Source organism: Carcharhinus amblyrhynchos, chromosome 14 (assembly GCF_965287045.1).
Source record: "Carcharhinus amblyrhynchos chromosome 14, sCarAmb.v2.hapA, whole genome shotgun sequence".
NCBI lineage: Eukaryota > Metazoa > Chordata > Chondrichthyes > Carcharhiniformes > Carcharhinidae > Carcharhinus > Carcharhinus amblyrhynchos.
Genome location: NC_137337.1, coordinates 61280851 through 61303877, shown reverse-complemented (window position 1 = coordinate 61303877; position 23027 = coordinate 61280851). Strand labels below are relative to the sequence as shown.

General features: G+C 41.6%; 1 protein-coding gene across 1 annotated transcript in view; it reads right to left on the bottom strand.

The window, feature by feature from the left end:
* LOC145352727 (neutral alpha-glucosidase C-like) overlaps positions 1 to 23027 on the bottom strand; it is a 103595-nt gene that overhangs the window by 47925 nt on the left and 32643 nt on the right. Inside the window, exons 8-11 of the mRNA XM_080202982.1 lie at positions 21132 to 21228; positions 18441 to 18621; positions 14831 to 14984; positions 11857 to 12092 (exon numbers count right to left, since the gene is read on the bottom strand). Of these exons, the coding sequence (XP_080059108.1) occupies positions 11857 to 12092; positions 14831 to 14984; positions 18441 to 18621; positions 21132 to 21228 (668 nt within the window). The remainder of the gene's footprint in view (positions 1 to 11856; positions 12093 to 14830; positions 14985 to 18440; positions 18622 to 21131; positions 21229 to 23027) is intronic.

Genomic DNA, 23027 nt, shown 5'->3' with positions numbered 1-23027 from the left:
AGCTGTGTGCAGTTTTGGGCGCCGCACCTGCGCAAGGATATTTTGGCCCTGGAGGGAGTGCAGAGGAGGTTTACTAGGCTGATACCGGAGTTGAGGGGATTGAGCTATGAGGAGAGGCTGAATAAACTAGGCTTGTACTCGTTAGAGTTTAGAAGAATGAGGGGAGATCTCATTGAGATGTATAAGATGATGAATGGGATGGATAGGATAGAGGTGGAGAGACTCTTCCCGCTCAAAAAAGACAGTAGGACTAGGGGGCACAGCCTCAAGATAAAGGGGAGGCAGTTTAGAACGGAGTTGAGGAGGAACTTCTTCACTCAAAGGGTGGTGAATCTCTGGAATTCTCTGCCCGTTGAAGTGGTGGAGGCTGCCTCGCTAAATATTTTTAAGAAGCGGGTTGATGGGTTCTTGATAAGAGAGGGGATTAAGGGTTATGGGGAGAGGGCGGGAAAGTGGAACTGAGCCACAACAGATCAGCCATGATCTTATTGAATGGCGGGGCAGGCTCGAAGGGCTAGATGGCCTACTCCTGCTCCTATTTCTTATGTTCTTATGTTCTTAAACATGCAACCATTTAAATATATAATATCCCTCCCCCTGCTTTACGTCTGTGGTCATGAAAACAAATTACTATGCTGTTATACACAAGATCAATAATACTCTAAACACAGTACTGTGCACCATTAATCATTATACACAGTCAATAAGGAAGCCAATCATGATGATGTTTATTTCTCTTTGGTTACATACAAGGTTCTGGAGTTTGGCTGCCCTTGACCTTAGATGCATGATTTGGAACTTCAGGAGACACTTCTTTTGGAACTAATCCTGCATCATGCTTATGTGGTATAGTAGAAAAGTCACAATCATCAGGCAATTCAGATTCAACTAAGTCTTCCATTGTATTATTCACACCACTACGAACTAAATAAATTGGTATTTCTGGAGATGATTCTGAGAAATTATTTCGAAATGACAACAATTGTTTAGCATGAGATTGTCAAACTAGTTCATCTTTAGTTTGAACCGTGTAAGAAATTGGACCTGTTTTTGCTAAAATTATGGCCGGTATCTATTATTTACTTGTGGCATAATTATGCATTAACACTCAATCTCCTTGTTGAAATGAACATGGTTTTGCCTGCATTTTTCATATAGCAACTTGAGATAGTTGTTGGTGCTCTACTATCTCTGAAGTTTCTTGAGGTAACAACAAATCAAACAAACATAGTTTTCGACTTTCTCTTTAAGAGCAGTAATGCAATCAAAGTTTGGGTAGTCGCATCAACACTGTTTCTATAAGATGTGAAAAAGCAATGCGCAAGATGTGATAATGAATCTTGCTCTCTTAAAACTTTTAAAGAATGTTTCAAGGATTATATGAATCCTTCAGCTAATCCATTGGTTGATGAATGATAAGGTCCAGATTTTATATGCTGAATGTCATTTACTTTGAGATGATCCTCAAACTCGAGAACTGTGAATCATTATCACTAACAATCTGTTCCAGCTTACCAAATATTGCAAAAATTTCAAGCTTTTCAATGGTTTGTTCAGGTGTAGTAGATCTCATGAAAATAATTTCTGGTCACTTTGAGTGTTGTATCAATCATAACTAAGAACATGTAAATCTCAGAAGGACAGCAAAATCAACATCCAATTATTGCCATATTTTAGGCCACTCCCAAGAGTATAAAGGAGACAACAGTGGTGTACTTCTCATTCATGTAGAAGATTGATACTGTCCCATTTTTTCTTCAACCTGAGCATCCAGACCCGCCACCAAAAATAATTATGTGCTAATTCCTTCATGGACTTTACCAGAATGTCCTTCATGTTCAAGAACACTTCATGCAGGCTAAGAGGAATAGCATTTGGATTCCTCACAAGAGGCACCACCTTAGACGGTAACTCAAACTTTCTTGATACATCTGGTTTCAAATAAGGATGCAGATGATGCATTCCAGCTATCGTTCTATTCAATAACACATCCACCACACACCCCATCATGGATTATTTCTGGTATGTCTTTGAACTTGAGAAGCTGTCGCCAGCAAATAATGTACTAGCAAAATATAAAAACTAGCGAAAAACAAAGAACATTAGCAAAACTAGTTTGTGGCATCTGCTTAATAGATAAAGGTAAGCATGATAATGCATCAGCGTTAGCATGGCACTCTGACTGACCATACTTTATAGGAGTGTGCAGATAAGATTAGTGACCATCTTTGCAATCAACTAGCAGCTAACAACAGTATGCCTTTATATGACCCAGAAAGAGTAGTTAAGGGTCGATGATCAGTCAATAATGTGAAATGGTAACCATATAAATAAGGATGAAATGTTTGTACACCAAAAATTATACACAAGGTTTCTTTTTCTAGCTCAGCCTGGTTAGATTCAGCACTATTCAGAGCACGCAATGTGAAAGCTTTTGGTCGTTCTTCCCCCAAAGTCATAATATGTGAAACAACTGCCCCTACTCCATAGTGTGAAGTGTTGCAAGCAAGTAGTAATGGCAGCTTCAGAATAAAATGAACTAATAATTCAGACTTCTGCAAAGCATCTTTGATATCCTTGTATATTTTCTCACTTTGTTGTCCAGGCCCATAACTGCTTCACACATAGTAAGTTATGCAATGGCTTCAATATGAAGCTAAGTTAGGAAGAAATTTGCCACTGTTAGAATCCCAGACCAGAACGCCAAGATATATTAAGGAGCCAGACTAGATCCCAACAATTTTTCTATTTTAGCATAAATGTGACAATGATTCAACTGACAAATTAAGGATCTTTTATAATAAAAAAAACTTAAATAACACAGTTTAAATATAACTCTAACAAATGAAGCAACCTAACTACTAGCAGTTGAACAATATTTAAAAATGAAAAGGAAACTATAATTTCTAACTTACCACTGTTTCAGTTTCAAAAATGCAATATTCCTCTTAGACTTAAATTTCACTTTAAATACAGTTAGCAACAATAAATATACTGACGATAATGAATGTAGATGGTCTCGGAGCATTCAGAGAGAGTTACCATTCCAGCAACCTGCAAAATCATTTTAACTTCGACCAGGCTATAACTAAAACTAAACTAATTTCTGCAAAAGCTTTTTTCTCTTTGCCTCAGACTCAGGACTGCACATCAACTGCATGACCCTGTCAATCATTCTGATCAGCAATCCCAGGGGAACTTAAGTAAACAAAAGTCCATTAACTGACTTAACCAAACCACTTGCAAAGCTAAAATAAGTAATTATCCTGCTTTCGCAGCATCTGAGTTACATTTCCGGCAGACATATTGACTGCCTGTAGCATAAAGCTGAATTTTAAACTTAAATAATTTATCTCCATATCAATTGCACTACTATCATCATGCCTTAATAATTCACCAATCCCAGAAACGATATCAATTGTGTCACATTCATCTATCTGGTGCTTCCAAATTAGCTTCCATCTTTTTGGGAGCTTTATGTTGACTTTTACTATCAATAACGTGACTCAAATACTGGACTGACATCTGGAAAAAGTTACACTTTTCATTCTTGATACACGAACCACGTACTTGAAGATGTTCCAATAATGCATCTAAATTATTCAAGCACTCTCGTTCACCCGACACTTTGATTAAAATATCCTGCAGGTAACATTGTACACCAGAGAGACCACTTAAAATCTAATCCAGTGATCTTTGGAATAGAGCTGGAGTGGATGTTATTGGTAAAGGTAATCTTTTATACCAAAAAAGAACTTTATGAGTAACAACGGTAAGCAATGATTGAAATTCAGTGACTACACTCATCTGTAAATATGCTTGTGAAAGATCAATCTTACTGAATTTCTGACCACCTAGTAACCCAGTAAACAAATAGAACTATAGAATCTCTATAGTGCAAAAGGAACCATTTGGTCCACTAAGTCTAAACCAACACTCCAAACGGGCAAACTACCAGGCCCCCTCCCAGCCCCATAACACTCTGCTTTTACCATGGCTAATCCACCTAACCTACACATCTTTGAACAGTAAACAGCAATTAAACATGGCCAATCCACCTAACGTATACATCTTTAGACTATGGGAGAAAAACGGAATACCCAGAGGAAACCCACGTGGACAGGAGGAGAATGTGCAAATTCCACACAGTCACCCCAAGGCCAGATTCAAATTGAGTCTCTAGTGCTGTGAGGCAGCACAGCTAATCACTGTGCCATGCAATTAAAGGAAGCAGATGTTGGTCAGCACACAACACTAGATTTATGGTTATTTGCAAATCACAAATATGAACTGAACCATCTGGTTTCAAAACAGGTACAAATGGGGTAGCCCAGTCACTCATTGCAACCGGTGTTTGCAAGTCATGCTAACTCTTTGAACTTGAGACAAATTACATTTGCACTGTTCTTGCATTGAGACTTTTTGATTGACTACTCGGTTTTATCTCGAGTTTTACTTGTGCTCTCTTCATTTAGTCAAGTGTCTCTTCAAATACACTCTTGTATTCATCCAGAAGGTGCTGTAGGTCTGTTTTGGCATCAACCAGTCTCTTGGCAGCATTCCATGATCTCCCAAATACAGCTTGGAAGCTATCACAGACCATACGATCAGGCAGTTCTGCTGTTTACCCACCTAACTTTATATTGTGCCATTGAACAGTTACATCATGGTCAATCTTTTCCATTTATGTCCTTAAAATCACACCAACTGGCTTTAAAGGAAGATGCCTCATCTTTTGTGGTATGTAGTCTCAGGAATTAAAGATATACGCAGCACCAGTACCAACTTCCATCCTAACAGGTTGTCCACTTAACTTTAGAATCATCCAGAATCAATGTGATTCACCCTGTATAGATAAGATGTTCAGTCAGAGCTCTTCAGCATATTACTGGATATTATCTTCTTCACAGCTGTAATCTTTTCTTTCCATGTTGTAAATTCTCTTTGTAGAATGCAACTTGTTCTTCTTCTTGAAAGTAACCAGATTCTTCTTCTGAATATTGTTCTCAGGGGAACTCGGTCGAGCTCTACAAGATTTCGCAATGTGATCCATTTTGCCACAATTCTTGTATTTACTATCTTTGTGCCAGCATTTATCTGCTGAATGGCCCATTTTGGCATTTTGTTGCTAATTTAACTTCTTATGGCAGTTCTCAAGTTATGGAATTTCATTCCTGCACCAAATTGTGAAGCCTTTTGAGCAGCCAGTTCCATCGACACTACAATTTCTACTGTGGTCTTTAAAGTCAAAACATGTTCAGTAAGCAATCTTCTTTAAATAGTTTAATTTTGGAGACCACAAACTGATGATGTCAAAGAGGATCCTCTAATGAATTATCAAACTCACATTACTGTGCCAGCCTTTTTGAGGTCACCACAAATTTAGCAATGTTTTTGCCTTGATTCCTTCAATGGAACCACAACTGTTCCGAGATAATCAGTGGCTTTGAAGAATAACACTTTTCAAGAATTTTTGTCATGTTATCATACATTTGGTTCCTGGGCTTTGCTGAATGAACGAAGTTCCAGAGCAAATTGAAGGTTTTATTTCTTATTGTCCTGAGAAAAGGTGGTAGAGAACAATTCATTTACAATTTTAATTGCTTTATACAGTGCTGAAAACACTGTGCATAAGAACTCCATGATTCATTTTCCTAAATGAAAGGACACATGGTTTCTAATTGACCCTCTTGCAGATACTAGTGACACGAGAATGCTCAGTACATTTTTTTTTACTGACTTCTCAGTACACCCCTTTTTTACTCTGGAGATCATTGGCTCGATGTATTTCTCTTTTCAGTGGCTGGAGCGATACGACAAAGCATCCCCTTTTAAATATGTCAGATAGTATCTGGAATCTCACTCTTCTCTGATCAGAAAAACGCAAGTAGAATTTTTTATTATCTGAATCTAAATCATTGCGATTTCACTGTATATGTTCAAGACACCATGGGTTCTACAGGGATGCTGTTCTGTTTAGTAATTGCTGCCTGCCTATTCTAAAGGTGGCTACTCATGCTGGAATCTATTTCCAGTCGAACTGGCCATGCCTGTTACCTTTCTGAGTGGCCATTTGAGTCTATTCAAAGAGTGATCAAGGAGGATGTGAGGCCAAGCACAATCCTGCCCTTGCCTAACAACCATACATTCAATCCTTCTAGCATAGACTGCTGAACACTTGTCTACGGAATACTACATGAGTTTTGCCCTCAGCAAGAGATATGCTAAGGCCCATTGTGGTGCACCTTCTTCAGTTAGAACAGGAACCCATCACATGGGTAAACACAGCTTCAGTATCTCAAAAGTTGTTAATGGTACTGAACTGTTATTATGATGGCCAAGGGGGCTTATCAAATAGATCTTCTCATAGGACTTGTACAATACAATCTGTCCTTTGAGGCGAGTGGAAGCTTACCCAATAGGGAAGGGGCAGCGGGGAGTTTAACATCAGCTGGCTCTATGCAAGCCTACTCAGAGCTGACCTGCACTCAGTAGTTGCTGAATGGTATTTCGATCACCCTGTAAATAAAGGGTGATCGGTGACAGAAGACCAGCCTGCGTATGATTATTACATTGAGGAAGAGAAATAAAGCAAGTTTTTTTCTCTTTCCTCTGGACCATTTTTACTGTCAAGACAAGTAATCCTCCTGTAAGGAAAATGCCTCTTTTTGGTGAACTTGAAGCCTATGATGCAAGCATAGAAGATTGGGCCCAATACAAAGAGTGCATGCGTTACTTTTTTCGAGCCAATAACACTGAGGGGGACAAGAAACAGAAAGTCCTGTTGATGGCATGTGGGGTCCCGACCATCAGTGTAATAAAAAGACTGACCTACCCAGATGCCTCGACTCCAAAACCTTTAATGAATTGATGGACTTGGTTAAAGGCTATTATGACTGAAAACCTTCCATAAGATTCTAGGGATACGCCTCTAACATGGCAGGGTGAACCTGGGTAATCTGTCTCTGGATTTCTGACCAGGTTACGAAAATTGTCAGAGCACTTTGAATTTGGGCCAGGCCTGAACATGTTGTCAGATAGACTGGTCTGTGGAATTAACAATGTGACAGTCCAAAAGAAATTATTGACGGAACTCAATTTGGATGTAAAGAAGGCCAACATTTCAAGTCTGGATGACTCTTCATCGCCTGTAAAACACTCCATTGTCTTTCAGATGAAGGGTTATCCAGACTCAAAATGTTGGCTCTATTCTCTCTTCAAAGATGCACTCAGACCTACTGAGACTTTCCAGCATTTTCTGCTTTTGTTAAAGATTCAAGAGCCAGTGTCGGAGGACCAAGTAAGGAAAATAATGGTATTTCTTATAAGAAAAGAAAATTAGGCAAATCCTCTAAGCTGGAGGCTGCATGCACATTTCTCAATGTGTAGCGGCAGAACTGGAGTGTCACTGTTGAAAAATGGTGGAAGCACATTCAAATTTCTACGTGAAATGATGTGCAGAGTGCACAAGTGTGGCAAAATCTGTGAGAAAGTTAAAAGTGTTGTTAACTGGGGGGGGAAGGTGAAATTGACAGAGCAAATGGAAAACCATGGCATGAAGCAGAAGTGACCATTGTGAAAAAGTGGGAGGTCCTGCCATCAAGTATGTGCACCATTCTGAAAGCCAAGTAAACATCTTGCTATCATTCAACAAATAGGCGTTCTCTCCAGCAAGAAACAGGATGAGAATGGCTATCTATCCCAACATCAAAAAAGCTCTGTTAGCATGATTCAACGATGTGGGGAGGCCGGCGTTGGACTGGGGTAAACACAATAAAAAGCCTCACAACACCAGGTTAAAGTCCAACCAGTTTATTTGATAGTAAACCCACAAATGTGTCACATTATCTGTAACCCCCATGACTTGCCTGAAATTGCAACATCTCACTTACTGTCCTGTCTGGAGACAATACACATCTCTTTAACCTATGCTAATGTTATCTCCACTCTCATTGTCTGCATCTTTAAGACTTGAATAGCAGGTTAGTTGTAAAGACTCACATTCTAATCAGTATTCTGTAAACTGTGTGTGACTTTATATGCCGTTCTCTGATCAGAACCTTCCACACACCTGACGAAGGCACAGTGTTTCCGAAAACCTTGTGGGTTTACTATCAAATAAACTGGTTGGACTTTAACCTGGTGTTGAGAGATTTTCTACAGCATGATTCAAGGCAGCCCAAGCAGAGATCATGTCCATATCTGGACCAATCCTACAAGAAAAGAATTGCCATTGTGAAGAAGCTGGGACATGGAGTTCACCTGAAGCGAGGATAGCTGAACTGATTCAAGACAAGGCACAACATTGTCTTCCCCATGCTAAGTGGTCAGGGTGCTGCCATTACAATAGCAATGGCAGATGACTGGCTTCAAAATGGTCTTGTCTACATTTTGAACAAATAGGCAAAGTGATGTTTTAAATTGGATGAAACTGGACTATTTTAACCATCATTTGACAGAACATTTTTTGATGTTTAAGGAGGACACATGAAACGTGGAAAAGCAGGGCAAGGGGTGTATCACTCCTAAGGTCTGCACCAAAATGGATGGTAATGAAAAACTGCTCATTCTTGTGACAGAGAAGTCCAAAAAGCCATAGTGCTTTACGTAAATCAAGGCATTACACACAGGTAAATAAAACCCCTGAAACGACCGCTAACATTTTTGAGGCAAGGGTCAGGAAGGTGGACCCTGACATCCCTAGCCTGAAAAATATTAAAACTGATGTTCTTGCCTTCCAACACCATGGCCAAGCTCCAGTCAATGAATCAAGGATGATTAGACACTTCAAAATCCACAACCCAAGCTGATCTCTCAGCTTACCAATGTCATCAATCCCATTGCGATAGAGGCCACACTGATGCTGAAAAGGGATGGAAGATGCGGTCGATAGAGGAGAGCCGGTGGATGTGGTCTTTCTGGATTTTCAGAAGGCGTTTGACAAAGTACCTCACAAGAGGTTATTGCAGAAGGTCAGGGGACTTGGAGTTGGGGGTGGGGTGTTAGCGTGGATAGAGGATTGGTTGTCAAATAGGAGGCAGAGAGTGGGGGTCAACAGGTGCTATTCGGATTGGCGGATGGTGACTAGTGGAGTGCCCCAAGGGTCGGTGCTGGGGCCTCAGCTTTTTACCATTTATATAGATGATCTGGAGGAGGGAACCGAGTGTAGGGTGTCGAAATTTGCGGATGACACCAAGATTGGGGGAACGGCAAATTGTGCGGAGGGTGTGGAGAGTCTGCAGAAGGATCTAGATAGGCTGGGCGAATGGGCCAGGAAATGGCAAATGGAATTTAATGTTGGCAAGTGTGAGGTGGTCCACTTTGGTAGGAAGAATGGTAGGAAGGACTATTACTTACGTGGTGAAAAACTGCAGCAGGCGACGGTGCAGAGGGACCTCGGGGTCCTTGTGCATGAGTCGCAAAAACCCAGCTTGCAGGTGCAGCAGGTGGTCAGGAAGGCAAATGGGATGCTGGCCTTCATAGCGAAGGGGATTGAATATAAAAGTAGGGAGGTCTTGCTGCAGCTGTATAGGGCATTGGTGAGGCTGCAGCTGGAGTACTGTGTGCAGTTTTGGGCGCCGCACCTGCGCAAAGATATTTTGGCCTTGGAGGGAGTGCAGAGGAGGTTTACTAGGCTGATACCGGAGTTGAGGGGGTTGAGCTATGAGGAGAGGCTGAATAAACTAGGCTTGTACTCATTGGAGTTTAGAAGAATGAGGGGAAGATCTCATTGAGACGTATAAGATGATGAATGGGATGGATAGGATAGAGGTGGAGGGACTCTTCCCGCTCAAAAAAGACACTAGGACTAGGGGGCACAGCCTCAAGATAAAGGGGGGGGCGTTTTAGAACGGAGTTGAGGAGGAACTTCTTCACTCAAAGGGTGGTGAATCTCTGGAATTCTCTACCCGTTGAAGTGGTGGAGGCTGCCTCGCTAAATATTTTCAAGAAGCGGGTTGATGGGTTTTTGATAAGAGAGGGGATTAAGGGTTATGGGGAGAGGGCCGGAAAGTGGAACTGAGCCACGACAGATCAGCCATGATCTTATTGAATGGCGGGGCAGGCTCGAAGGGCCAGATGGCCTACTCCTGCTCCTATTTCTTATGTTCTTATGGTGAAGGAAGCCACAATCATAAACTGCTTTAACTACACTGGGTTCAAACAGCTTACAGCTGGAAAGGACAATGAGAACAAGGAGGAGGCAGATGAGGCCAACCATCCTGGTATTGTGGCATTTTTTGCTCACCCCTGGAGGCTGGGATGGAGATTCCAGCAGGGACAATGGAAAATTACGCAGAGGTGGATGATGCCATATAATGCATGAAGGAACTGACAAACGACGCTATCATAGATGCTGTACATTCTTCAGCTGAGGAGCCCGATGACCCTGAAGATTCTGAATGAATGCCCATCTGTGCACTTGCCTGTTACCCTACCAATGCCACAAAGGCCATAGCAATGCTACAAGATTTCAAACCGCAACATGAAAACACTCCAAAAACATGGCTGACTGCGTTGATAACATGATGGACTGAATTGCACATATCAGAAAATGACACATTGAGGAGAAAAGGATTAGAGATTTCCTGGTGCTAATCTCAGCTTTTTCAAGGCCATCGCCCAGCCATTTTTATGACCAACATATGGTATATTGTGAACAAATGGAATAAAGATTTTTAAAGTTCTTTTACTGTATTTTACTATGCGTTTTTTTTATTTGGCATTTGAATCTGAAATGAAAAGAGTAATAAGTATTAGAATGACTCAATATGTAGTATTTTAAATGCGGTGCAGACTGCAATTGTAGGCTGTAGCAGGGGATAGGGAAATCCTGTTTTCTGACATTATTAAAGCAAAGAAGATTAGTTTAAAATAGAGACCACAGTGTGCCTTGTATGTATTAAAGGTATCATAATGTGCCTCACTTATATGCCACAAAAATATTGTCTGTGTGTATATCACACATATATAATCATTTTTGAAGTAGTATTATAGATTTAAACTGTATTTTGTATTTTATTGTAAGCTTTAGCCAATGACCAGTTTACCACTTCACAAAATGGGGAATAGGTTTAAGCAGACAGACCAGATTCGTTTGGAATAAATAGAGTGGTATACCCTATTATCAGAGGCAGACCAGGTAGCTGTAATACCAAGGTCTTTGAAATGAAAAGAAGGATTCAGCTTCTAGCTGCAATAGAAAGCAGCGAATGTAGCCTCTACTGATAAGGGGGCAGGAAAATAAACAGGGAAAATGACTTCCTTATGGTTCTCAGTAAGGCAGGTATTAGTGGTGACCCTGGAACCTACCTGATTTGCGTAGGTAAAATTACTAGGCAGCGGGGAGAAAAAGTTTACGGGTTCTGTTGACCAGTGAATTCCTAATTCTGCTAGAGGGTAGAACGCTATTGGCCGAAGTAACTGAAGTATATTAATGTAATTGGACCATCCAGTTTGGATAACAGGTGGGGCGGGAAGATCAAATCTTCAGAAAAGCATATCTGTTGTGCCCTTGTGATGTAACATCAGAGAGAGAGACTAAAATCCTCTGACCATCTCTCTCCCAACATGATGGTTCAATAAAATGTGTTTTAATTACATACTATCTTTCGCAAGTCTTTGTGCTGTGTTCAGCTGAATACAAGACTCCTCAGGGGTTAACCTGAAAAATTCCCTTTACATAGGCATATCTACTTCCAGAGATATAACCATGTGGAAAATTGGGCCTCTTCAGCTACCACGAAGCTCAGCATATCCCAAGTTTAAAACCACTGGGTTTTGACTCACTGAGAGTTTATTATATCTTTCTAGCATCCGTATACAGTGTACTGGCCTGCTGTATTCTGCCACACTCACCTTCCGATCTTTAGCTCGTAGGTGCTCTTGCATTTCCACAGGGCTGGGAAAGTTTGTCTTGCCCCAGGTGAAATAGCGTTTCCCTTCAGTGTGGTCAATGTCAAGCCAAATGGCGTCATAAGGAATGTCATTTACATCAAAGCCAGCATCTACTTGTTTAACGTCATTTTCATCCTTGTAGCTATAGCGGCACTGGTGGTGGCCCAATGCAAACAGAGGAGGTAGTGCCTGAGGACCTGGAAGCCAAGGGAAATATTACTCCACAGTCTAACAAGAAAAACACCTTCTGCAGTCTTTGTAAGAGATGATCAACTCCCCTAACTACTGAGTTGATAAAGACAGCACTAGCTCTGCTGTCGAACCAAACAAACCAGAGGATACCAAGTCTAATTCTCCTATATTCTCAGCCTTCTGAGTTCCATGTTGATTGCAATCTCTTTGGGCTGAGAAAAGGAACATCAGCCAAGAACTTACCTGTTCACCAATCCAATAACTCCAATTAGAAATGATGTGGATATGCTGGTCTTGGACTAGGGTGAGCACAGTAAGAAATCTGACAACATCAGGTTAAAGTCCAGTAGGTTTATTTGGTATCATGAGCTTTCGGAGCACCGCACCTTCATCAGGTGAGTGGAGAGTTGGGTTCACAAACAGGGCACATATAGACAAAGACTCAATTACAAGATAATGGTTGGAATGTGAGTCTTTACAGGTAATCAAATCTTTACAGTTACAGACAATGCAAATGGAGAGAGGTTTCAATCACAGGTTGAAGAGATATGAATCATCTCATGCCAGGACAGTTAGTAGGATTTTGAAAGCCAAGGCCAAAGAGAGGGGTTACACATGGTGTGACATGAACCCACGATCCGAGTTGAGGCTGTCCTCATACTACCAGTTTTTGCTCAGCGATTCGGCATTGTCATGTGTCTTGAAGGCTGCCTTGGAGAATGCTTACCTGAAGATTGGGGGCTGAATGCCCTTGACTGCTGAAGTGTTCCCCAACAGCAAGGGGTTGTTGAGCAGCGTCCATGCATCCGTTGTCACAGTGTGTGCATGGTCTCACCGATGTGCTATGCCTCGAGACATCCTTCCTCCAACCTATGAGGTAGACAACGTTGGCCAAGTCGCGGTGTCCTGTGTACCTGGTGAATAGTGTTCTCATGTGTGATGTTGGCATCTGTGTCAATGATCAAGCACATCCTGCAGAGGTTGCTGTGGCAGGATTGTGTGGTGTTGTGGTCACTGTTCTCCTGAAGGCTGAGTAGTTTGCTACGAACAATGGTCTGTTTGAGATTGCACAGTTGTTTGAGGGTGCCCTCATACAAACAGGATATGGCACTCAACTCATCAACTGACAATTCCAATGCACCACAGCGAAAAACCGCACCTACCTCCTCAGAAGACTAACACGAGACATGACCAAGAGAGTAACCTTTGTTGTCCAGAGCGGGGAAGCTACAATATCTTCTTCTGAGTCTTCAACATGTCATCGATGAAGACAAACATCTCACCAAGACCATTCCCACACCCCCACTACTTGCCTTCAAACAACTGCGTAACCTCAAACAGACTACTGTTCACAGCAAACTACACAGCCTTCAGGAGAACAGCGATCATGGCATCACACAATCCTGCCACAGCAACCTCTACAAGATGTGCCAGATCATCAACACGTGATAACACCATCCACAGGTACACAATACACACTCATGCTACTCGGCCAATGTTGTTTACCTCATACGCTGCAGAAAAGGATGTTCCGAGGCATGGTACATTGGCAGACACTACGACAATGGATGAACAAACACCGCTCAACAGTCACCAGGCAGGAGTGTTCTCTCCCTGTCAGGGAACGCTTCAGCAGTCAAGGGCATTCAGCCTTCGATCTTCAGGTAAGCATCCTCCAAGGCAGCCTTCAAGACACATGACAATGCAGAAACGCCAAGCAGAAACCGATAGCCAAGTTCTGCGCACATGAGATCGGCCTCAACCAGGATGTCAGGTTTATGTCACACTACGTGTAACTCCCATCATTTGGCCTGGGCTTGCAAAATCCTACTAACTGTTCTGGCTTGAGACAAGTCACTCATCTTTAATCTGTGATTAAATCTCTCTCTACTCGCATTGTCTGTACCTGTGAAGACTTCATTACCTGTAAAGACTTGCATTCTAACATTATCCTGCAATTGAGTTTGTGGCTATACATGCCCTATTTGTGAACCCAACTCTCCACTCACCTGATGAAGCAGCACTGCTCCGAAAGCTCATGATACCAAATAAATCTGATGGACTTTCACCTGGAGTTGTGAGACTTTTATGTCCAATTAGTAACTATGAATGTTGAGTGAGGACAAAATTGAATTCAACTGCTGTAAATATTCAGTAGTGCAGGCAGCATCTATAGGGTGATAATGTTACAAGTTGATGAACATTCAATAGAAGTGGAAGAAGTTAGGGATGTCTTTATTTCAGATTTCTTTGCTTTTATATTAAGTAATGTGTATTGCCCCACACAGACCATTTATCATATCTTCCTATTCACTTCCTTTTGATTCAAACATGTAGAACAGTTATCTGGGCAAGGTACACAAAGACATTTTGCACCTACAAATCTATATCCCAATGTGAAACAAAAGCTTCAGCGAAAGAGAAAAGACAGGAAAACAGGAATGAGAAACAAAAACTGTTACTCACTGGTTGTTGGAAATCAATGAATGTGAATTTGCTAAAAATATTCAATCTCCAGGAACAGTAGTGCAATATAACTGAATAATTATAACGCATTATCAGGTTCCCAAATATATTCTCTCAATCTAATAAACTACTGTGTTTTAACATCCTGTGTGTAAATAACACAGTCACACTCAGAAACAAAACTGAGAATGTCTTGCCCTACTTATTGCAGTACTTGGTCCTGTTTGGTCTTTGCTTGAAACATATGGTCTTTGCTTATCATCATTCACCCTCATACCTGTCAGGCTTGCGTACTGGCTGAAAACATCAAAAGGACTGGGACCCATCAGAATAAATGTGTCAATTATCCCACTCTCAGACATCCAGCAAACATCTGTTCTTGGCAACACATCAACATCTGTCTTTAATTTCTTTGTCTTGCCCAATGCACTCTATAAAAAATGTATTTATTTATTAGCTCACTGATGTCGAAAAATGTGAACGCATTTTAAGATCCTTAAGTGTCCCTCTGTTCCACTGCCTTCACCCAAATGCTCCTTCACTGTGGAGCAATGTTTACCACAAATTCTCACAGCAGCTCATGACCTCTAATTATAACCAGTAACTGTTGCTGCATGTCCAGCAAATCATGGTTATTTGTGAGCTTGCAGAATGCAAGTTGTACGGACAGGAAATGGATTTTCATTTCATATTATCTAAATGTGTGAAAAATGGTCAAGAATTGTGATGGATTACTTATTTGCTCTGAGAATTACTAATCTCTTTATCCAATCATGCAGCACTTTCAACTATGTCACTAGTGAACTGTGCCCATTTTGTTCAATCCCAGTCACCCAATGCTGCTGGTTGACGGATAAATGCTGGTCAGCAAACTACAGAAAACTAGCTTTCACTTCAAAGAATACTCCTCTATAAGTTCAATACTTACCCAGAATTGCACTGAAAAGTCAGCCTAAATCTCACTGAGACATATAAGATGATGAATGGGATGGATAGGATAGAGGTGGAGAGACTCTTCCTGCTCAGAAAGGACAGTAGGACTAGGGGGCACAGTCTCAAGATAAAGGGGGGGGTGGTTTAGAACGGAGTTGAGGAGGAACTTCTTCACTCAAAGGGTGGTGAATCTCTGGAATTCTCTGCCTGTTGAAGTGGTAGAGGCTGCCTCGCTAAATATTTTTAAGACGCGGGTTGATGGGTTTTTGATAAGCGAGAGGATTAAGGGTTATGGGGAGAGGGCGGGAATGTGGAACTGAGCCACGACAGATCAGCCATGATCTTACTGAATGGCGGGGCAGGCTCGAAGGGCTAGATGGCCTACTCCTGCTCCTATTTCTTATGTTCTTTATGTTCTTAAATTACTGGTCCTTGAACCCAAGATCTTTTGACTCAAGAGATCAGAAAGTAACCACTGAGCCATGACTGAGACATAAATACCTCTAAGGAGAACACAGAGGAATCAGTGGGTACTAGCAAAATTGTGAAGGGCCAAAAGCAAAGGCAGTATTTTTAAAAATGTTTTAAAATGTCAAATCTGACCCAGGCAACTTGTTAGATATCTGATTCAGTGGATCAACACCATTGTTGATATAAGGAACATCTCGTATGGATTTAGAAGGGGAAGATTCTGCCTGGCAAACTTTCTGCACATTGTTTGTTTTATCTTATCTGTTGCTGCAACCCTCAACCACACCTTTCTTACCTCTAGACTCAACTGCTATAATGCACTCCTGGCTGGTCTCCCACATTCTAGCCTCTATAAACTTGAGGTAATTGAAAACTGAACTGCCTGTGTTTTAAATTATGGCATGCCCTGTTCCCCTATCATCAGTGTGCTAGCTGCCTTACATTGGCTTCAGTCAAGCAATGCCTCGAGTTTAAAATTCTCAGTCTTCTTTCAAATCCCTCCATGCCACTCCCTAACTCCAACCCACAATACTCACAATGAGGATAGCACAGTGGCTAGCACTGTTGCCTCACAGCACCAGGGACCTGGGTTCAATTCCCAGCTTGTCACAGTCTGTGTTGAGTCTGCACATTCTTCCTGTCTGTGTGGGTTTCTTCCAGATGCTCCAGTTTCCTCCCAAAGTCCGAAAGACATGGTGGTTAGGTGCATTGGCCATGCCAAATTCTCCCTCAGTGTATGTTACTAAACTAGAAAGAGTGCAGAAAAGTTTTACTAGGATGCTACTGGGACTTGATGGATTGAGTTATAAGGAGAGGCTAGATAGACTGGGACTTTTTTCTCTGGAGCATAGGAAGCTGAAGGGTGATCTTACAGAGGTCTATAAAATAATGAGGGACACAGATCAGCTAGATAGTTAATATATTTTCCCAAAGGTAGGGGAGCCTAAAACTCAAGGGTATAGGTTTAATGTGAGAGGGGAGAGATACAAAAGTGTCCAGAGGGGCAATTTCTTCATACAGAGGGTGGCAAGTGTCTGGAACAAGCTGCCAGAGGTAGTAGTACAGGTGGGTACAATTTTGTCTTTTAAAAAGCATTGAAACAGTTACATGGGTAAGATGTGTATAGAGGAATATGGGCCAAATGTGGGTAACTGGGATTAGCTTAGGGGTTTAAAAAGGGTGGCATGGACAAGTTGGGCCAAGGGGCCTGTGTCTATGCTGTAAACCTTTATGATGCTAAGTACCTGAACAGGTGCTGGAGTGAGGTGACTAGGGGATTTTCATGGTAATTATGTTACAATGTTAATATAAGCTTACTTGTGAAACTGATAAATAACTTATAAGCCAAGATATCCATGGTCCTCTGATTCAAGCCTCTTGTGCAATCCCAAATATAATTATTCCAATATTGATGGCTACACCTTCTCTGGAATTTCCTCCCTATATCTCTCTGTTCCTCTTCCTCACTTTCCTCTATTAAGATTTCTTAAAAGCAACCCTTTGACCAAGTTTTTGGTCATCTGACTTAAAATCTTCTTAAAAGGCTTGGTGACATAATTCACTTTATCACACTCATGTGAAGGAGTATGGAATATTTTATTATGCTAAAGGTGCTATATAAATATAATTTTTTGTTACTGTTGAACTCCAAAAGCCTAGCGAAAGCCGAGGTAAGATTAACCAACAAGAGATTGCTCACTCCGTTCAGAACACTGGGTTAAAAAAAGGGTTGATGTGGTTGAAAAAGGTGTCCAGGCAGACAATACACCCTGTTCAACTGAAAGGTAGGCAAAAGGCCATCGTTTTCTCTGAAATGGCCGATCCCATTCCAAGGTCTGGTCGCTGGATCTTGTATTTTGAGTAAGATAATGGGTTCAAAATCCACTCCAGACATCTTATATATAGGAGTGCAGTTTCCTGTTCCGACCACAATGTGAATTATAGCGGGCGAGGGGCAGGCCATGGAAAGGTCCATTGAGCTCGGGTGGGATCTTCTAGTTTCAGGGCAAGCGCAGCTGAAAAATACCACCCATAATCTGGGCTCAGATTCAAAATAGTACTGAGGATGTGGTGTGCAGTTCGGTGTGTCATTTTTTACATGATGTACACTACCTCTATCAGGGTATGTAAAATCTTCTTGGTAATTGACAAAGAGAACCAGAGAAGTTCCCCTGATGTCTTGGCCAATGTTGATCCTTTGACCAGTACAACGAACACAGATTACCTGGCCATCATTGCTGTCTGTGGTATCTTGCAGCGTGTTAAGTTTTCCTTGCTTTACAAAGTGACTACACTTCAAAAATACCTACTGGCTGTGAAGCGCTCTAGAGATATCCTGAGATGATGAAAAGCACAATTTAAAGCCAATTTTTCCTCTTTCTGGTATTTTCCTCAAAATGGAACATTACACGTGACATGGAACAGTATCCATTGTAACACCCATCAATTATCATACAACACATATGCATAGCATACGTACCCACCTTACTTTCTGTATTCATGCTGATATCCACCAATGTCTCAGAAGCATTTAGCCAGAAAATTCCCATAGTTTGCTTTGGTTTGTGTGCAAGGAGAAGAGGTACAGAACCATATACACTCCTCCGGCTGTACAGTTTACACGCAAATATATCCAGATTATAGAGCCTGTAGGGTTCTTCCTGACTGCAAAAATAAAGATCAATAAACTAATAATTGGGAAAAGTAGCAAAATACTGCAGTTGCTGGAATCTGAAACAAGAACAGAGGATGCCAGAAATATTCAGCAAGTTTGGCAGCATCCGTAGAGAGAGAGAATAAAATTAATGTTTTCAGTCTGTTTGGTTCTTTATCAGAACTAACGAGATATTAAACTTTAGCCATTAGAGATTGCAACAAGAGGCAGCAGGATCTTCTGGTCCCACCATTGTCAATAGGCCTCACCTTTAAATGCACCCCTCACCACCAGGAAACCATCAGCATGACCTGAAGATCTTACCAGTGTAAACGGTCTATATGTCTAGTGTCCGTGACTCACTGCAGCTGCGCATTAATCACTTCCCAGAGAATCAGTTTGGAGAGAAGCATGCAATTGACTCATACAAATTAGGTCTCAACCCGGTGTTCAGATTGGTCCAAAGCTCAGCTGAGATTATGGGAGGGGGGGGTGTTGTCCTGATTGGGCAGACAGTTAGAACCAATCTTTTTGGGCCAACCAAATAAAATAAAACAAATTAACAACGGAACAAATTAAAAGGGGCAGCTCCCAAAAGGAAGGGAACCACCCAAAACAAAAGACAAGTTGTAAAAGAAACTTAAAACATCAAAATAAAATGTGATTAAAGGGGTCAATAATGCACCCTAGTCCATGCGCTACACAGCAGGCATGGAAGGCATTAACAGTGCCCTCGGTTACAACATGCTCCCTCTCCAGGGACACCCAGCCACGAATATAGCCACGGTAGAGGAGCAGACAGTTGGGTTGGATGGCCCCCTCGGTTGCCTGCTACCTAGGCCTGTTTATGGCAAGTTTTGCCAGGCCCAGGAGCAGGTTCACAAGGAGGTCCTCCTTCTTCACCACCACCCACTGCACAGGTGTCCGTAGATCAGGAACTGAAGTTCAAGCAAAATATCAACAAAAGGTTTTTGAGGAAACTAAAAAAGTCAATAACACTCAACATAGACATGATTCACGGACTCTACAAGGTTGCAAAAAGGGCAGGTCACTTGGGAGTCCATGAACCAATTTAACTGTTTATTGTATGGAACTGCCACACGCACCACCCTCCACCCCAGGTCCCTAAGCTAGTGGGTGAGGATCCCTCCATAGACCTCCACTGGGGCCCTCCAGTGGGGACCTTCGCTGCTTAGCAACCTCTCTGGAAAAGCCGTGATTGGCCTATGACAATCATTGTTAATACTCACAATATAACATGGTTAATTGGGGGAGGAAACAGAGGATGACTAGAACCATAGAACCATAGAAAATTACAGCTCAGAAACAGGCCTTTTGGGCCTTCTTGTCTATACCGAACTATTTTTTGCCTAGTCCCACTGACCTGCACTTGGACCATATCCCTCCACACCCCTCTCATCCATGAACCCGTCCAAGTTTTTCTTAAATGTTAAAAGTGACCCTGCATTTACCACTTTTATCTGGCAGCTCATTCCACACTCCCACCACTCTGTGTGAAGAATCCCCCCCAATATTCCCCCTTTAAACTTTTCTCCTTTCACCCTTAACCCATGCCCTCTGGTTTTTTTTTCTCCTCTAGGCTCAGTGGAGAAAGTCTGCTTGCATTCACTCTATCTATACCCATCAAAATCTTATACACCTCTATGAAATCTCCCCTCATTCTTCTATGCTCCAGGGAATAAAGTCCTAACCTACTCAATCTCTCTCTGTAACTCAGCCTCTCAAGTCCCAGCAACCTCCTTGTGAACCTTCTCTGCACTCTTTCAACCTTATTTACATCCTTCCTGTAACTAGGTGACCAAAACTATACAGAATACTCTAAATTCGGCCTCACCAATGCCTTATACAACCTTATCATAACACTCCAACTTTTATACTCGATAGTCCGATTTATAACGGCCAATGTACCAAAAGCACTCTTTACAACCCTATCCACCTGTGACGCCACTTTTAGGGAATTCTGTACCTGTATTCCCAGCTCCCTCTGTTCAACTGCACTCTTCAGAGTCCTACCATTTACCCTGTACGTTCTACTTTGGTTTGTCCTTCCAAAGTGCAATACCTCACACTTGTCTGTGTTAAATTCCAATGCACCAATGGTATTGTACTCGGCAGGAATAAGCACCTTCAGGAGAGGAGAACAGCTGGAAGGGTTAAAGCAAAGGAAGTCGGATTGCAACTCACCAGCAATCTGTCAACTGACATCTACAGCTTTGCTCCCTGCCCAAAGGTAAATCAATCATTAACTCAAACTCTTTGTTTTTTATGAGTTATATAGAATACTAAATTTCAATGAATCTCAATTTCAGAAACATTCCATTTGACAATATTCAATCTTTATGAACAGAGAAAAGCTGTTAAGTTAGCCCCAACTAGTTTTGATTAATTCATTGCAAATTGAACTGGGGCAGATCCTGCAGATAGTTCTGGGAGAATCTGCTGTATAGGCAGTCATTATTGCTACAAGACTCATAGATTATGCCACTGTGGCAATTCCCACCTTGTAGTCTTCAGTCGCAAATTCTCTGTGTGCTCTGGAATTCCGTACACATGCTCAAACCCATGCAGTGAAAAATCCAATCCAATGGATGTAGGGCCTATTAATGAAGAAAATTATTATAAGGGAATTCAGATTTTTTAAAAACCCTCTATCCATTTGTTTGTTTTTTTTTTATTCACTTTCTTCTAAAACAAAAACCTTTCTTTTGTTCCAGAAGACAGAGCCCAAAGCTGTCCCTGCCCAGAAAGGTATCCATACTTTCCTCCTATTCCAACAGACCTCATTAGACTAAACTCATCAATATAGGGACCCTTGCTCCCTCTACATCCTCTTACCCAGCTTGTAACTTCTCCTCAGCCCAATGTTTATCTTTGTCACCAACTGCACTTGCTGTTCAACCCCTCCCATGACCAAAAGGACAGTTTTGAACCTTTTTAAAACCCTCATGGTTAATCTCAAAGTAATTTCCAACTATTTACCCGCCTGTGCTGCTCTTGTCCTTCCTAGTGGTAGAGGTTTGGAAGGTGCAGTCAAAGCATCCATGATTTTATGCTACAGTACATCTTGCAGATGGTACATGCTGTTGCCATTGTGCCCAGTAACAAAGGAAGTGAATGATGCATTCTCAACATCTACTCTGGACCCTATGAAATCTCATAGCATCCGGTACAAACATGGGCAAGGAAACCTCCTGCTGATTACTTTATGTGGGCACAGACTGCTAGACTATCTGTAAAGTTGTGAAAGAGTTTGAATATAAGAAACATCCTCACTTTTGATTTTATGAAGGAGATAAGGTCACTGACGAACTAGCTGAAGATGTTTGGGCCTAGGATACTACCCTGAGGAATTCCTGCAGCAATGTCCCAATGTATATATTTCCTACAGTAACGTCTGCACAAGAACATAAGAAAGAGGACAGGAGTAGACCTTATGGTCCTTGGGGCCAACTTTACCATTCAACAAAATGAGACCTGATCCTCAGCCTGCTCTATCAAATCCCTTGATTCCCTGAGAAATCAAACATCCGTCTTTCTCAACCTTAAATATATTCAACAATGGAACAGTCACAACCTTCTCAGTTAGAGAATTCCAAGGATTCACAACCCTTTAAGCGGCAAAATTCCTCCTCATTTCTGTTTAATATGTTGCTTGTATTCTTCAGGGACATGTTCTGAATTGTAAGAGTATTTCATTTGTACTGTTTGCAACTGTGCAGAAGCTAAAGGGTTCTTAAAAAGCGTGCTTATCACAAAGCTACTGTTTGCTGTTTGATGCTAACATGGATCTCAGTGTCACAAGTACAGCAAATGACACAAAAATGTCACCAGCGAGCAAAGATTAGATGGCCAGGCCACACGTATGTAAGGGGTCAGGTATAGCTAGCTTACACGTAGGCAGAATGGAGACTGTATTAAAGTATGGACCTGGAAGACCTCAACACACAGGAAGAGGAACCAGAGAAGAGAAGGTATCTCAGAGAACTGAAGACAATGTCACCTGTGTCCAGGCAGCTGCGAGGACAAGAATTGAAAACTAGACTATTGTTGCCTATTAAGTATTTTGTTCAGTTATTTACTTAACAAATTCTGTTAACTTGTTGCACCAAGATCATTCTCTGCTGCCTTTTTGCCTCACCCATGAGGTCAATTAAGGGGAGGGGAATTTACAGATCAGTGTACTTGGATTTCCAAAAGGCATCCTTGGAGCGCCAAATGAAAGGTTACGCAATGCAATAGCTTCTGATTGGTGTTAAACATTAGCATGGTTGAAGGATTGGTTAACAGGCAACAAAAAGTTGAGACAGATAGGTCATTTTCAGCTTGCAAACTGTATCTAGTGGACCTCCCGAAAGAGTTAAAAATCATACAAGTTTAAAATCACACTGGCTGCTAA